Source organism: Seriola lalandi, unplaced genomic scaffold (genome assembly GCF_002814215.2).
Source record: "Seriola lalandi dorsalis isolate HSWRI2012SDOR001 ecotype SW California unplaced genomic scaffold, Sedor1 jcf7180002054581, whole genome shotgun sequence".
Taxonomy (NCBI): domain Eukaryota; kingdom Metazoa; phylum Chordata; class Actinopteri; order Carangiformes; family Carangidae; genus Seriola; species Seriola lalandi.
This window is the reverse complement of record NW_019525134.1, coordinates 396,206-412,873: the sequence shown is the minus strand read 5'-3', so window position 1 is coordinate 412,873 and position 16,668 is coordinate 396,206. Positions and strand designations below refer to the sequence as shown.

The following is a 16,668-nucleotide window of genomic DNA, read 5'->3' as shown; positions in this document are numbered from 1 at the left end:
GTTCACCAATCATGAATACACATTAGTAAATTATTGATGACTAATGTTGAAATGAAAATATCATTAATGTCTTAGTTTCCTTTTATGAACGTTAAGATTATTCAGACCTGCTGGTCTATTACTGTATATGAATCCTTCATAAACCATGAGAAGTCTAAGTTAACGAGCACATACACTAAATACATAGCGTTTCAAAGGCTTCTTCTAAATGGAGACTTGTTTGGATTATTTCTGGAAGCTGTTGCCACAGCAAAGGAAGAACAGCAGTTAGTTCAACAGAATCTTAAAATAATTATATCCTGATTGGCAAATTACTTCTTCCTGCTCCCTAAGAAGAAGTCACGATCTATAACCAGCAGTCCTCCACTGAACGTGCTGCCACGACTTCACAGCGCAGCGACTGAGCAAGTGCAGCTTTAATGTTGCTATAGAAGAGGAAGACCTGTGCTGTTTGTCACTTTGAGTGAGAGAGCTGGAAGGTAGCGGGTGATGGAGTGCACTTGTGTGAGCGAGGGCTCCAGGGTCACATGTCTTTGTGTCCTGCCCTTAGAGGAGGCCTTGCCCTCCTGTTCCTGCTGGCCCTGGCTCTCCTGTTGGTACAGGTATGGCTAATCACAGACTGTGGCATCGGGTCCATGCAGTCAGCCCTGAATAAAACATGGAGCGAAAAATTTAATCAAGAGAGGGCATCTGCGGCTGTCTCAGGCTGCTGGTACTAACACTCCAGCTATTCACCACATGTGTCCTCATACTAATGTAAGGCCTAAAAGGAGGCAGAGGGCAACCTCTTTTCATAATCAAAGTGTTTTTATTCATGACATGTCTATTAATTAGTTTGGAATAGTCTGCACCATGTGCTCAGGAGAATTTAAATTGGCTGAAGAGGATTTGCCCTTTCTCTGTTAAGCCAATGATTTCTTGGCAAGTCTTTATAACCAGGGAGGGACAAAGAGGGGGAGGAAGAGACAAGGAGATAGAAAGGGTGTCTGTGTGTGTGTCTGTCTCTCTCTCTCTCTGTGAGTGAGTGAGTGAGTGACACATAGAGTCGATAGATCACTGTTAGAAACAAAACTGAAGCTGCAAGTGTTGTTTGCCGTGTTTCAACGTATCTGATCTAGGAGTGGATATTAGTAAGAAGTGCACATCAACTCATTTGAATCCAGTAAAAAGAATTACAAGTAATATGTGCTTGTTGCTTGGATTGATACGTCAGCTAAAAAAGGGAGATGTAACCCAGGAATCAAATGCATTAGAAAAGCATTAGATGAGCTGAAGAACATATTCTAATAATTGGAAGTCTGTGTTACATTTTGCCAAAGAAAGGAAGAAGATCGTGAGGGAATGTCCATGGAGACGTCGTCGAGTGGATCATTTTCTCCAATTAAGATATATGTATATTTAAGTAAATAAATAAATAGAATCATTTGATGAGCACAACACCGGAGTCTTGAGAGACAGCTACGTGACAAACCTTATTGCTGGGTTGCGTGATATCCTTTTAAATTCCTGCACCAGTGGCTCCCATGTATTATTCCACTGTAACAACTCGCAAGACTTAGATAATTAAATGTCTTCTCTCGTGGCTTAATGCCTATCCTCCATGTCTCACCTCCTCAGAAAAGAAGCTATTAATGTTTGTCTCCTGTCATTAAAGCTGTACTTCTGCTTCTGTCAAAGCACAACCTGACACAATTATCTGCTTTCATTCAAATTATGAATCAATAACAGTATCCAATTCAAAACCAAAATAATGGAACCTCATAAACAACCTGTCTCTGGTTCAATTAACAAACAGGCGTACAGTATTGACACTTGTCAAGACATAATCAGCAGTGATATTTTAGTCATGGTGAAGGATGGAACAGGAGGCAAATTGTTTGCTAATTCTCATTTCACACTCCCAACGTGAAATCATCCAGGCACACAGAGCACCAGTTCCTTTACATGCACAATGGTCTGGCTCACTGCGTTACACCAAATTATCTTTCCCTTGGCTTAATTATTCATTAGGCAAACATAATTAATTTAAGAAGCTTCTCTCACAGGAAGTGTTTCAAATAAAGGCCAGAAGGACAGCTTTCTGCTTAATCATTAACTGAACACAGAACACAGCCAAGAACCTGCAAGGGTATAAATGCTTTATTGAACATAATCTTAATCTGTGCCAACAGTTTTTACAGAACTGAAAAGTTGGTGCTCTGTGCAGAAAATGCACCGGAACATGTTTATTGGTTCAGCTGATGCAGCTAGAAATGCCTTGAAAATCAAGCTTTTAAACCGTACTTTAATGTCATGTGCATGTAATTTAACATCCACGCACAAGTGCACAAATTCTGAAAAGGCAGCTACAACATTTTCAGGTGGTTACTTGCATACATCATTTACCAGGCCCTACTTTGTCTCAAGGTGTCTGAGGGGCCTGATGCCTGTGACAGAGAGAGGATGTGAAACCCAGACAGAGGGATTAGCTTCTGCGGCTCTTCTTAGCCGATCCATCTCCTACCCCACATATTTACCAGAAAACCACCCTAATTAGACACACTGAGTACACAGGCACACAGGCACAAACTTTGCCCTCTCCTCTCCTCCTTTATCTCCCCTTCCTTCGCTCAATCTTCCCGACTCTAACAGAAGCGTCTTGGAGAGAAGGCGCAGGCTTTGATCTATCTTTTCCGTGATTCTGAGCTTTCAGATCAAGGGGCGGTTTGTCTTCAAGCTCACCAAATCCTCAGGCGGCCCGAGACAAAGAGCAAACATACTGAAGTGCCTTTCCAGATCCATTTGCCTAATGGCAGATCTGTCTGTTAGTGTGTGTGTGTGTGTGTGTGTGTGTGTGTGTGTGTGTGTGTGTGTGTGTGTGTGTGTGTGTGTGTACATTGACCCTCCATTGTTGCATCCCCTTGTGCCACTCCATTCCAACAATTATTACTCTTCTTTTTGTGAGTCTATCATTATTATTATTATTTTCAGTCTTCATGAGATGCGAAATTTGATGGACTGAAGTTTCCAAACCACTTTTGCCATTGTCCTGATTTACCTTATTTCAAGTAAAGTTTCTTCCTGGAATTAATCTCTGCAAGCAAACTATCCTCTTCATATTACCATGGAAACAACAAGACTTTTTTTCCCTGGGGATCTATTAAAACACTTCTATTCTGAGGATCTATTCATGAGTCAATGAAAAGGGTGAATATGACACCTCTGAGCTACTGCCAGTGTGTCTCCTGGTCAATAATTTTTAGTTTAAAAGCTCCAAACCGAGCCGAGCTGTAACCAAGGAGGGATGGATTGTTTTGGTGATAATATATTTTTGAGAAAGAATATTTCAACCCTTAAAGTTTGTCTCAGCTACATTTGAGTATTGTTTTTCAGTCACACTCCTCTATGTGTAGTTTAGTTTTACAGTTTTAGCTGCTGCTGCTGGTGCTGCTGCTGCTGCTGTTGTTTTTCTCTGATTTTTCTCTGTTTTTTTATTAAAAAAATAGTAAAATAAAAACACAAACTGTAAAAATGTCACTTGTTAATAGATGACAGCTCTTTCAGATATTTATAAATGAACTTGTGTTTGAATATGATTGAAGTGGCAACAAAAGACAAAAGTTGTGGAAACTTCAGTTTAAAATACAAATGTTATAATATAATATTAATGTTATAATGTTTATTACCTCCAGTACATAACATTTTGCATTTGCCATACTCATTCTTACAAACTCTTTGTTTTTTTTTAGCCACAATCTAATCCCTGTAGATCCATCCCTTTTGTGAGCAGTGGCATGCAAAAGCAAATGAGAGGGAAAAAACATTTGCAAACCTTTTAGTATCTGTTTGAACTCGTGCCTTCAAATGTGTCCTCATATTTGCCTTCATAATCAGTTTGGACAGACTGGATTGTGCTGTGAAATGAAATGTGAGCTCACAAATCCCATTGGCTTATAGGGTGACAAATCCAGCTGGCTAGAAACCTTTCTCTCATCCCTACTTTCATTTACAGTTGAGTGCAGTAAATATGAAAAAAAAAAAAAAAAAGTCGATAGTTAACTTTGTTTGAGTTTAAAAGGTTAAAACAGCAAAGAGCAACCTCACAAATGGCAAGGGATACTGAGACAGAGGGTGCACATGCAGACAATAAAAGGAAAGGCTGCAGAATAAAATGACTCCAAAATCACAGCAGGCGTTTAATCCAATTTCCTTGGCAGTTGGAGCTGTGTAAAAATCACATAGTGGTTTGTCCCCTATAAAAGCCATAGGGAGGGGTGTATGCCATCCAAATAGAAAATCCTAAAGCAGAATTGATCAACAGTCTAATAAGAGAAAGACAGATTCAAAGGGAATGAACTGCAGAAAGAGACAATAAACATGAGCCAGTAATTTAACTCACATGTTCTTGTTGAGATTTTAAGGTTAAATAGCATGTGGACATTCATTTTTTCTTGTGTATTATTTTGGAATAAAATCCCTCAGTGTCTAAAATGATAATACTATAGTTCATCGACAAGTGAGAGTTATAAAATCTCTGACATAGACCTGGATGTGATAGAGCTCTCTGGAAGTCAGGCCATGCTTTATCTGATTTTTGTATTTCCTCTACACTACTAAAACTTTAACAACACTATAGTCTGACTTAAGCTACTTAAACAGTGTTTCTGGGAGCTGCTCCTCCCTCCTGTCTCTGCACTACCTTTCATCACTACCTCAAATGTGCATCCACACGCAGAGCCGGCTCCTGGAGCTGGGCCAGAGAGTGTCCCTGCAGCCTCTCAGCAGAAACAGCTTTGTCAAACTCAGTTAGCCGCCTCCGAGGGGAAACACCTCTTTCCACAGTAATACTCCCAACTATTCTCATCATGCCCCTGCCTCTGCCTCAGCCACCTCATCAATCCACACAGCAACAAAGGTAAACAGCCTCGCACCTTCCACACAGAGGCCCGTGCTGCTTTGTTGACAGAGTGCATGTGCAAACCGCCTGCACAGAGGCTGCACGACTCACAGGATAGACTGAGCTTCATTTACAGAAGGTAATTGCACTGGAGCCAAGTGCTGCACTTTTGTGATGAGATTTTTCACAGCTTTGCTAAAACCTTGTCTAGATTTGTTTACTGGTCGGATGAAGCTACTTTGACAAGGACATATAATAAGTTCAGCTAAACACAGTCGTATCACCTTCAGGCAGATGCGGTCACTGACATTGACGGGCTATTTACCAACCCTCCTCCTCATTGTGTAGTTAACCCTTGTCTGGTTGGGATCGCTTAAGAAGCTGGGAATGAAAACATTTTCATGGTTATTGTTTGGAGCAGTTGGGTTCTGTATGCTCTCCTGGTTTCTTCTGTGAAGGCACTCTAGACAAAAGCGTCCACAGACGGTGTATCTAATGTTCTTCCTGATATAAATCGAAGGATTCAAGCAGAAACAATTCCCCACTACTTTCCTCTCTAGCTCTGCTCTCACTATTGCTCCCTCCTCGTGATATAGTTTCTAACCTGCTACTTTAATTAGCAGAAGCACAATTTTTCCCGTTAAAACACAGCTGCAATCTCATTGAAGATGTCCCACTCCTCTCAATGAAATCTGCAACTTATATGCTATGTCCATGTTCCACAAAAAAAATGAGAAAAGCATCTTTGAAAATAACCAATCGCTGTCACCCAGCATGTGCAGACAATAAGAGACAGACACTGTGTAGTGGAGAGTCTAACCAAGTCATTATTTCAACAGCTGTCCTGGCGTTTTGAATTCAAATGTATTCCTTTTGTCCTGATGAAAAACTCAGGATGTAGCAGAATATCTTACGCATAATACAGCCGTAGAAATGGAGAAAACTGAAGAAGCATGTGAGTGGTTGGAAGCTGCATGGACACTTGTTCAAGAAATGTCCCCAGGACCATCTTCCACAGAATATTTTCTCTCCTTTTCCCAAGACTGCCAGCTGATAAACATCTGGGTGTTGGGTGTTTGTTCCCGGTAAAACCAGAGATGTGTTTACAATGCTACAAAAAAGGGATAAATCTGAAGTGTTTCCTTTGTGCCTCTTCAGACTGCGTCTTAAAACCAGTAATGATTACAATATACACACTATTAAGTGTAGGTACTTAGAGTTTCTCAGGGCAAGGACATTTTGCTGTTTAAGTATTATCTGTTGCAAGGATAGAAGGGAAATGTAGGGGAGAGTGAATCCTACACGCTGGTTAGTACTGTTGACTCACAGTGGGACATGATTTGTCTCTTTGTAGATTCTCTGTCTGCTGAGACACACTGAGATTAATTATCATTATGGCCATAATCACATCAACATAAGAGCATGGTGTTTACATGAGTGTGATGTTATTTGGATTGGGGCAAATTGACTGTACTGATGATGGACTGTTCTCATGTTTCCACCAAAGGAATGATGTTAACATTTTCATGTTTTATCCTCAAGACAATCACGGGGGTTCGTATTGCACTTCAAAATCATTTGGCTATTGTCACCCAGTCTCTTCCTGAGTACCTCAGTTTAGCAAAAACTCATCCCCTACTGTCAGAATTCCTTTTCTCTGTTTGCATTTATAATAATAATCATATACAGTACACACAGCCAGGCTTCACAGACCGAATATGTGTACGTCCCCAAAACTGGCAAACTACGTTTGAAAAATGATCTCTGGGTTAAATAAGGAGTCAAATTAAGGTTTTTAAATGTAGTGCCACTGTAATGTCACATTCACATTTACATGGAAAAATAAACAGACTAAACTGTAAAACAAGCCACGACCAAAACAGCATGAAATAGTCAAAGTTAAGAGTGTGTTCAGTATATTTTTCTGTATTTTGTGTTTGATCTTTCAGTGATGTTTTGAACTCAGAGGCAGTCGTAAAACCTTTAATTCAATTAAAGGAAGAGAGCTGGGTGATTACAGATATCAGCGACGTGTAATGCTTGAGTAATAATCTATTTAGTTCATTTAAATATATCATGCTCTGTGAATGCATGGGCCTGCAGGCTTCAGCAAATCAGCCAAAAACAACTAGAAGGTAACCAAGAAGAGCAGCTTAACAATATACACACACACACACACACACACGCATGCATCTAAATACACATCTATTTCCAGGCAAACACAGTGGTCTCATATTTAAAGCAGAATGATAAAAACCAGAATCAGAAGCAGATAAATGGAAGAGATTAACATTTTAATGTCTGCCAGGTCTTTTCAAACGGTATCAGGATACTACTGTAAGAAACTAATTCCACTTTGTTTTTAACAATAACAAGTTTGTGATGCATTTTAGTTGTTGAACTCTTCTCTCAAGCAATGATATCTGAATTACTCCTGATACTGGAAACACAATTCAGGTAGTGCCACATGAAACCATTTGGTGCTTTTAAAGACAACTTCAGAGAAGCTAAAGGGAAAAATGAAAATGAAAGATCAGTAAATGTCTGAGCTTTCCTCTGTGATGCAGGTTGGTTGAATCATGAAGGCAGCCCACTCTTCACTCTCAGCTCTGTCCTCAAAGGATAAACATATTGACAGCTAACTCCAGAGAAGACTCTCCAGTAATGTGAGTGGCTCTGAGGCTGTACTTAGACACAGCATTCTCACAATGACAGTAATGACAGAATGATGTTCAGCATCTTTATTTAGGGTGTTAGCATGCTAACATATGCTAATGAGTTCAATCACAAAGAACAGCCGAGGCTGAAATGTCCTTACTCTCGCAGGTATTTGCTGAAAACAAGTATTGGACAAATGCTGACCTGGTGATGGTGATAGATGAACAGTCAGGGGACAAAGTTATTAATAATGTCTGTGGCAAATTCAGTGGTAATCCATCTAATAGCTGTCAAGGCAGTTCGCTCAAAACCACAACTCTCAACCTCATGGTGGCCAAAGTCATTACGAATATTCATTTGGACACGATGAATATATTTACTAAATTTAATACTCATCATCCAACAGCTGTCAAGACAGTTCACTAAAAACAACAAGGACTAAAATTCACAAAAATCAGCAGGTTCCATTCCAAAATTCCCCAGCAATCCTCCCGCACTTGTTGAGGTATTTCAGATGTCATCCTTTATTTATTTTACAAACTGAATCGTAAAAGGAGCAGAAACATAAACATATATTAAGTGATATGGTTACATTATGTTCCTGTCAACTGTATTGTCTGCTTCACAAAGCTTTGTCTCTATTAATGGGAAGCTGCTAAACATCTCTTCTATTCATTTCACACACCATCTGAAAGAAATGTCAGAAATGCACAGACCAGCTTTTACCACTAAAAGCTGTAGTTCTGCAATCAATGACGTGGTCCAACAGAGCTCCAGCTGCTCCCTGCTAAGTAGTCCATTCTTACAGGCAAGCATCATTTTTAAAGGCCGCTCACTGCTCTGACAGATGAGAGCGGCCACAATGAGCCGGCGCTCCGTCACCAGGAGAGAAGCAGAGGACTGCCTTATAACTGACAGACAATTGCCTGGCCACCCGGCAGTTGCTTGGACTGAAAATGTTCGATATTTTGAAGATGGCGGTCGATGTTAGAACCTCTAAATTATACACAAGGTCCTCGGGGACATCGCTTCAATACATCTCACTACAGAGAGCGAGGCTCACAGTCGCTGTGTCTGTATTGTCTGTACTGAAGACATCAGCTGTATAAAATGCCTGGGAATGGATGTTTGCCTGTGATACTACCCTGTTCCATTTTAGCCAGTGGCTTAAAAGCAGGGATGTTATTTCCACTGCAAGAATTCAGTGTTTTTAGAGATCTTACAATGAGTTTGTGGTCGGTCGTACGTAAACTTAAAATTATGCATCACTGGAAATAAAATCGAAATGTGTCATACGTGTAAATGAAAAGCAGACGGGCTGCGACTTTCCCCAGCATCTTGCACACTTTCTTTGCTTGTGTTTGTCTTTGGCTATTTTCAATTACTGGCGGAGCTACTATCCCCTTCCTTGATCTATCCACAACATTGTTATCTTTCTCTGCTACTTATAATATGTTTACTCATCCTGATGAATTCAATTACATCTTTTCAGAGGAAATTACTGTGGGGGTGGCTCAGCCTGCCAGAGGTCAGCACTAACTGTGAATACTAAAACTACTCCCCCAAATACATTACACAGCCTATTACCTGCTGCTTTCCACACAGCACTCTCCAGCCCTACATAAGCCTTTCCACTGCCACAGATGAAATGCTTTCTAGATGGGATCTGGCGTGGAGAAGAGGGGAAGAGAGCTGGAGCTGTCCCCGGGCCTAATCGTTTCAGAGAGCCATCCCCAGTGCAGCCGCAAAACACGCCAGTGCTGATTAGGGAGGTGTGTACACGGCCAGGCAGAGCGTGAAAGGTGCGGAAGGGAGGCTTGGCCTGGGGGAGGCTACCATGCCGACTCTTTTTTTTTCTTTTCCAGTGAAGGATTGGTGGATCGATAAGGCGCAAGGCCAAAGGCAAGGCAGGTGGAAAGTAAGCTGGTGGCGTACTGCCCTGACAAACTGGTAGACATTGCTTCATTTGGGGTTTTGCTAGAGGGGTACTCTTCATTTGGAATAAATTAGATGTGGAGGCCCCACCTCCACTTCCACCAGCGTTGGCCAGGCGCAGTGTTTGAGACCATTGGCCTCCCTGCTGGATGTCCGACCACACTCCTCTGCTTTGAGAGGGAGATTTCATAAATGGAGCAGCTCAGAGACACTTCCTCTCCTCTGCTGAGGATATATGTTGACAATTCCATTGTAAACCTGTTACTTTAAACCTCTGAAGAGACTGTTGTGTAGAGACAAAACACAGGTTGCTACAGAGACTTCTCACCTCATTATCTAAACAGAGGAACCCATTTCAGCTCTATAACTGTCAAAGTGATTAAACAAACAGGATGGGAAATGCTATCTAGAAAAAAGCCAGTTTCTTCTCTCAGCATTGTTCTGTATTTTTTTTTATTTTGACCTCTTTACTCTACTATGTACTATTTCTTTCTATTTTTAATATATCAGGGGCAGGAACAGACTCTAATTTACCTGGGATAAGAATGTAGGCTAAACGCTCCAAAGGTAAATGTACCAAGGCAAATGATGTTACGCTGTTAGCTCTATAATCATTATATATTGGTTGGTTGGTGTATTCTCTGCATATCTGTGTGTTAACAGTAATTTCTATGTGCAGGAATTAAAAAGTGAAATTATTAGGTGCTTATAATATTCTGTTTTTAGCTCTATTGCTTAATTGCTTAATGGCCAAGTAGCCAGCACTGTAATTAACACAGAAGTACATAGTTCGATTGTGAGTATGATGTTAGTGTTGGTGTTATTTTAATAAGCTGTTCAAGCAAATTATATGTATACATGCAGACTTCAAAACATACACATAGCAAAATGCATAAATACCTAAAATACAGGAAACATGTATAAGAGGAATTCATACATCCTGACTGAATGCCCTGTTATCTAAAGATGATGCTGCCTTTTTACCAAATAGTAAGAATATAGAGAAAAAAATCAAAAGATTAAACCGTAGTCTTCTTCAACATTTAGGCAAAGTACAGTCTGATTTAGTCAGAACACCAGGGTTCATTTTCTATAGGGTAAAAGCCAGCTGTTGGAGAACCAATCCAAGCACAACAGTGATGAAATCCAAAAAGATCCTTGCAAAAATACTCCCTCTCTCCTCCGACAAATAAAGCTCCACAGTTTTGACGAAGAAAATATATGAGGCAATGACTCAAATTAGGATGCATAGAACATTCTCTCAGAGTGAGAGAGGCATTTGCACATGAAGAGTTGAAAATGAGTCGCATTCAGCCAAGCTGTGAGCTCCACCTAGGAGGCAGTGAAAGAGAGCGCGACAGGCACAGAGAGGGGCTGAGGCAGGCAGGCACCAAGCCTTGAAGAGGGGCATTCTGGCATAATGACTCTCATTTACCATTGACAGGCCTTGGGAAAGTTAAACTAATTATGACAGCACACAGATGCTGAATAGCCCTTGATGAAGTTAATCACTAGCAATCCAACAAACAGGTGGTGAATGATTTCTGTTACCTCCCCTAGAATTATGGGATGTTGGGATTTTTCTAGCGCACCACGATCCTGGGAAATGTCATGAATGTGTGTGAATATGAACAACACAGAAAACAGAAAAGCTAGCGTTGTGACCTCTAATGTGGCGAGACAAACAGAGAGATTTTCCATTGAGCTGGATGAGCTCACATGAAACGCTGCTTCGTGAAATGCAGAAATGAGCTTCATTCCACTGTAGTGGGAACAGGTGTTAAAACAAAAGCTAAAAAAATATCAAAATGTTGCTTCACCCTCTTCAATTCAGTCTCTCAGTGGCTGTCAGTGCTGCAGACGTAATACGTTCCTCTTCCATATTAACCTTCAGACTTACACAGACTTAGACAGAGTAAGAAAATGTTTCCATGTAAATATGTTAAAGTAATAATTATATTGTCAATCTACTGATGTCTTATCAAATATGAGTCATTACAGGTAATCTTCTGATCTTAAACAACAAAGACTCATTGTTCACATCCACATCACAACACTTTCAACACCTTCTTAAAACCAATAGTGGCATTTCAAGGAGAGCTGCGTCAGGAGGAGAGCATAACTTAAATTAATGAGCTCTCCGATACATAAAACATCTCTTTCTCCAACTCCCACATCACTGCAGATCGCTGTTAACAGGCGGAGATAAATGTGTAAGCATAAAGATAATAGGCTTGGCTGAATGTCATTAAGTTGTGTAAAGCTCTAGTGCCTCACTAGGGCCAAAGAAAACTCTCCACACTGAATGGATGCATGATTAGCTATTAAATATCTGTCTTTTTTTTTCAATCACATGTGCTAATTTGAATATTTTTACAAAATTAAATTAATAAGCTGGTTTGTTGGGAATGAATGAGGAGCAGCTGTAAAAAAAAAATATATATATATATATATATATATATTTGTATATATATTTGTCAGTGTACGTAGATTCAGTCCAAGGACTTAAAGTGATTAGGTCTATTCATGATTTCCTCCAGTATTTCTGACGTAGAATCTGACTGGGCACATCACTGTAAAAGTAAAAGCTACTTCTGATAACAGGCTTTACATGTAGAAATTTGACTGATACGGCTTATGACAGGTTCAAGCTGTTGCCTTCTGGTTGTCTATGCAAGTTAATGTTCATAAAAACTTCTGTCATTTTGTCCCTCAGAGATTCGCAGTGAGATGATTAAAGGCCCGTAGCGTTCTCACACAGTGCTGCGTCTGACTTGTTGCAATTTGGAAATCATAAACATAGCCACTGGTTGCCGTGCATGGGCCTCTTCGTTACTCACACCACACACACCACACACACTTCATCAATTCACAGAAACATCATGTTTGAATTCTAATGAAAGGGAACACTGTTTTTATTTCATTTATATTCATTATTAATTAACATGTTTCATTTACCCATTTATGATGTGAGACAGACTCTATCCCACAAGACGAGCCGCCATTCAATCAAAGGACAAATGAATATGTGACGTCTATGGAGTTGCAAAACATTTGACCTGTTTGCCTTTAGGATGTTGAAGAAACCCAAATAAATGTAGATATAAGGAAACCATGCAAACTCCACTAAGAACAACTGAGTCACTGCGACATTCTCAGAAACATAAGTGAAGGCTGGAGGACAAACTAAATGAAAGTGCCTCATGAAAAGCTTGGGAGAGATTTAGGGTTTGTCCGTTTTATTTTTCTTGTTGTTTTTGCAGTTAAAGTTTCACATGAGGAGCCGAGAGGTTTGGATCAGACTTTTAATCATCTTCCTGTTTTCTTTTCTCTCTCCCTAAATGACCTCTTCTTATTAATGTAAAAAAATAAAAGGATCAAAGACTTTTCATTTTCATTCATTTACAAAGCAACATTATTTGTCATAAAAATGGACTTAGTGCCTACAGTCCTATGATTATTTTTTACCTAATCAGTAGGTAATTATTTTTTGCCATTGTCATTTAAATGGTTGGCTGTGTATTTGATGCTAATGTTTTCACCACCTTGACCCTGGATGATCATATGATGCTAAAACTGTAGTCTAAGGCCACGACACACTGCTTTCTGTAAAACCTACGAGGTCTTTAATCCACCTGCCTGCACATTTTCTTCTGACTTTGAAAGTTCGAAGCCAACATAATCTCACATGAATTCACACAACAAGAAAGAGAATTAAAACAGTTCAAGCAATGTAATGTTTTAGTAATGTAATGTTTCTACCACAGTGACAACACACAGGATGTTGTTTCAAAAAATCTTCACAGTGCCTGAACACTTCAGTTGCACTGCACATTCAAAAAAACGTAATCAGCTATTAGAAAAGAGTGTTTCATGAGTCACTATTGATGTCCTGTTAACTCTCGAGTGTGAAATCCTGAATAACAAAAGCAGCCTGATCTCGCACCGCAAATAGCAAGTGTAAGGAACAATGCAACATGAATGAAAAATTAAAAAATAAATTAAAAAAAACAGCAGTTAAGGAACAATCAGTTGCTTGTTCTTTTGATGACCCTATAAAGTTATAATTATAATGAAAATGATTGACTGGAAGGGACATTATTCTTTACACAATAATTTGCTCACCATACATGGGAAAAATGTCTGTGTTCCTCTGCCCGTGACAGTGGTGATAGATGAGTGTTTGTATTCCCTGCTAGGTAACAGAATGAAGCAAGTTCCCCAACAACAGCCTGTGCCACAAATGAGAAATCAAGGCGTCGTCTCAACCTAAACTTCACTCGCTGCCGTGCATGTACACACATTCAAAACATCAAACCCAAGAGAATTAAAAATTGAAATGGCCCACCTTGGAGAGTTTACAAAGAGATGAACATTTGCTGGCTAAGCAACAGCAGAGAATTCACTAATGGAGAAATTTAGTTTGCTTCAAAAATAGTGCACTGTGCACTTTTTCCTCTCCCTAGGGTTTTGAGCCATGAGTGAATTGTGCAGGTGTGTTCATGGGAAAACACTCAAAAAAATCACACATTTACTATCAAGCACTACTTTACAGCGTTCCACTGCTGAGTGTGTGTTTACTCAAATAAGTTAATTGAACATTTAAACAATATAAAATGTATTCTGGGGGTTTCAGGTTTTACCACAAATTACTGGATTTTCACCTTTGCTTACATGAGTTTGTGAAACTCTGCAACGAGGCAATGCATCACTTCTCCTCCACTAGATATTCAATCAGCAGATGTTTCGTTGATTGTGTAAAGTATTGTTTCCGGCACCGGTCCAGAATTGCACCACGGTTTTGGATAGGCTGGGATGTAATGACTGAAACAGCCGAGGCGGTATGAATTCATTTTCACAGTTATTGCGTTGTTTAGTAATCACTTGGTCCTCATGAATGTGCTCATTTTCAACGTGAAACAGAAAGCTGTTTCATCAAAAGAGGATGTGGAAAGGCATTCAATCTACTGGCATTTATATGACCTCATGCTATAAAGGAATGTGTTACAATATTGTGCATTACAATGAACTGATGATACAACGTGAGTTCTCTGTCCTGTTCATAGAAAAACACCTAAAATGTGCAAATTCTTATTTTTACTCTATATTTAACTTTTAATCCAGCTCAGATAAATATGTACAAATACACATGACTGTACAGTGACTGCACAGTGCATGAGGTTTTATTCACCTTATTTAAAACCCATGTCCAGCATAGTGGGCGAAGTGTATCTGCATGCACTACCTTGAAGGGGACTCCTGTCCACGTCCATTACCTTGACAAATAAGTGATATACTACCACAGAGATAAAAAAGGACGGTGACTGTAAAACTGTGGAGACACGTTGAAACACAGAAAGCGTACTCATGATGATGAAGAGAGGGCAGACGCACAATAGAGAAATAATTAGGACAAGGCCACTGTGCATGGATCTGTCGCTGCTTCCCACACAAGCACTCAACTGTGTCAAACAGCTTGGTCAATAATCTTCAGCAATTCCTGAGGATTAGAGTCTTATTACCGAGCACCGTCTGTCACACAGACCTCACTGCCCAAACAAGTCACTTCCTGACTGTTTATGCCCGGTTTCAACAAAGAGATGAAGAATTCACTGGAACTGACCTCATCAGGTTGAATATGTTTTTTTATGTTTAGTTTGTATTTCTTACTAAGCTTTATTTTGCCCAGGGGTTGTTTTCATGCTGTATCTGGGCCCAAATGTGTGTGTGTGTGTGTGTGTGTGTGTGTGTGTGTGTGTGTGTGTGTGTACATGCACTTAAAGCAATCTGAAGAGGCTCTTTAAATTGTCTGACAGTCAACTGTTATGTAACTGACTGTTAAACACATTTTTAATTAGCCATACTCTACGTTCACTATAGAGCCAATTTATTTGCTGCTTGGTTCTGATTTCAGATTTGAGTTTTCTTTGAAGTTAAAGGAGAAGACAGGAGTTTAAAATGTGTGTAGATGATTCATAGAAGTATTTTTGTGGTTTACAACTTTTAAACCAGCAATATTGTGTCTTGTCTCTTTATATCTTTCACATTTTAAGATTTTCACATTGTAAACTTCATATCAATTTGAAAGCACTCCATTTTGTTCATAGGGCTACATGCACATTTGTAGCTGAGAGAGTCGTGAACCTGGTGTCATAGCCAGCACTCAGCTCTACCTTCGCCTTGTATAGTTTGACAAAAGGAAGTAAACGGAACAATCCCCCCAAAGTACGTGTAAGACCCAAGTTCTTACCTTGTCCATGCATTTCGGTCACGGCAGCAGCAGCAAGAACCAAAACCGTGAAGAGGCTCTTTAATGGACAGTCTTGTCTTCTACACATGTCTACTAAAGTCGAGGTCGCTCTTCGCGCAGCTACACAACACGTCCTTGTGTTGAAATATAAGAATACTTCCAGGGCTTAAAAAAGGGGGAAAACAAGCAAAGCGAGAATTTTAACGTCTGCAAAATACAAACAGAGCCTTGCGGGTTGCCGTCGCACTTCCTTTGTAATTCGCGGGGGTGAAAACAGTCGAGAATAATCAAGTGAAAGACGGAGGTCCCTGTTTAATTTGGACGCTCGGTAAACGGATTCGTGGCTGTGTGAGCTGTCGCCACATGGAGAGAAGAAGCAGCCGAGGCTTCAGCACCGCGGACAGCTCCTAGCGTCAGCCGAGGGAACAGCCTCCTCAAAGTTAGTTCAACCTGTTCAGACCCTGTGGCTGCTCCCTGCATCTCCTTTACATCTCAGTGACATCCTTCCTTCACTCATCTTTTCATTTCATATTCATCAACAGTGACCACATTCAAATGTACAGAAGAGGATATTTTTTAGGAATACCACTCTACTTCTGCTGTTAGGTTAAAGAAAAGACCCAGATGCTGCTGGTTTTTATCATATTATTTAATCCTTTGTTTAAACTGGTAGACTCCCGGGGATCATAATCTCCCTTTTCTATTATTTATCCTTTTTTTATATGAGATCTTTGCACAGACCACAGTATGAGAATGGACTAAAACTTCAAACAAAAAATAAAAAAAGCTACATATTAAGAAATAATAATGACCAGTAAAATGAGATGTGATTGAGTGCAATATTTCAAAATATGCAGAAGAAATTATCAATTTTAATTTCTATTCCTGAATAGTATAGTATCAGATTAATTTAAAATGTCCCAACCAAACATTAAATGACTGTATTTAG

The 16,668-nt window shown here is 39.8% G+C and overlaps 1 protein-coding gene across 3 annotated transcripts in view; it reads right to left on the bottom strand.

Moving 5' to 3' along the window:
• LOC111663941 (seizure protein 6 homolog) overlaps positions 1–16,087 on the bottom strand; it is an 84,948-nt gene extending 68,861 nt beyond the window's left edge. For all 3 annotated transcript variants that reach the window (XM_023418349.2, XM_023418350.2, XM_023418351.2), the window contains exon 1: positions 15,720–16,087. In XM_023418349.2, the coding sequence (XP_023274117.1) occupies positions 15,720–15,807 (88 nt within the window). In that variant the 5' untranslated portion in view covers positions 15,808–16,087. The remainder of the gene's footprint in view (positions 1–15,719) is intronic.
• Positions 16,088–16,668: the final 581 nt, after the last annotated feature.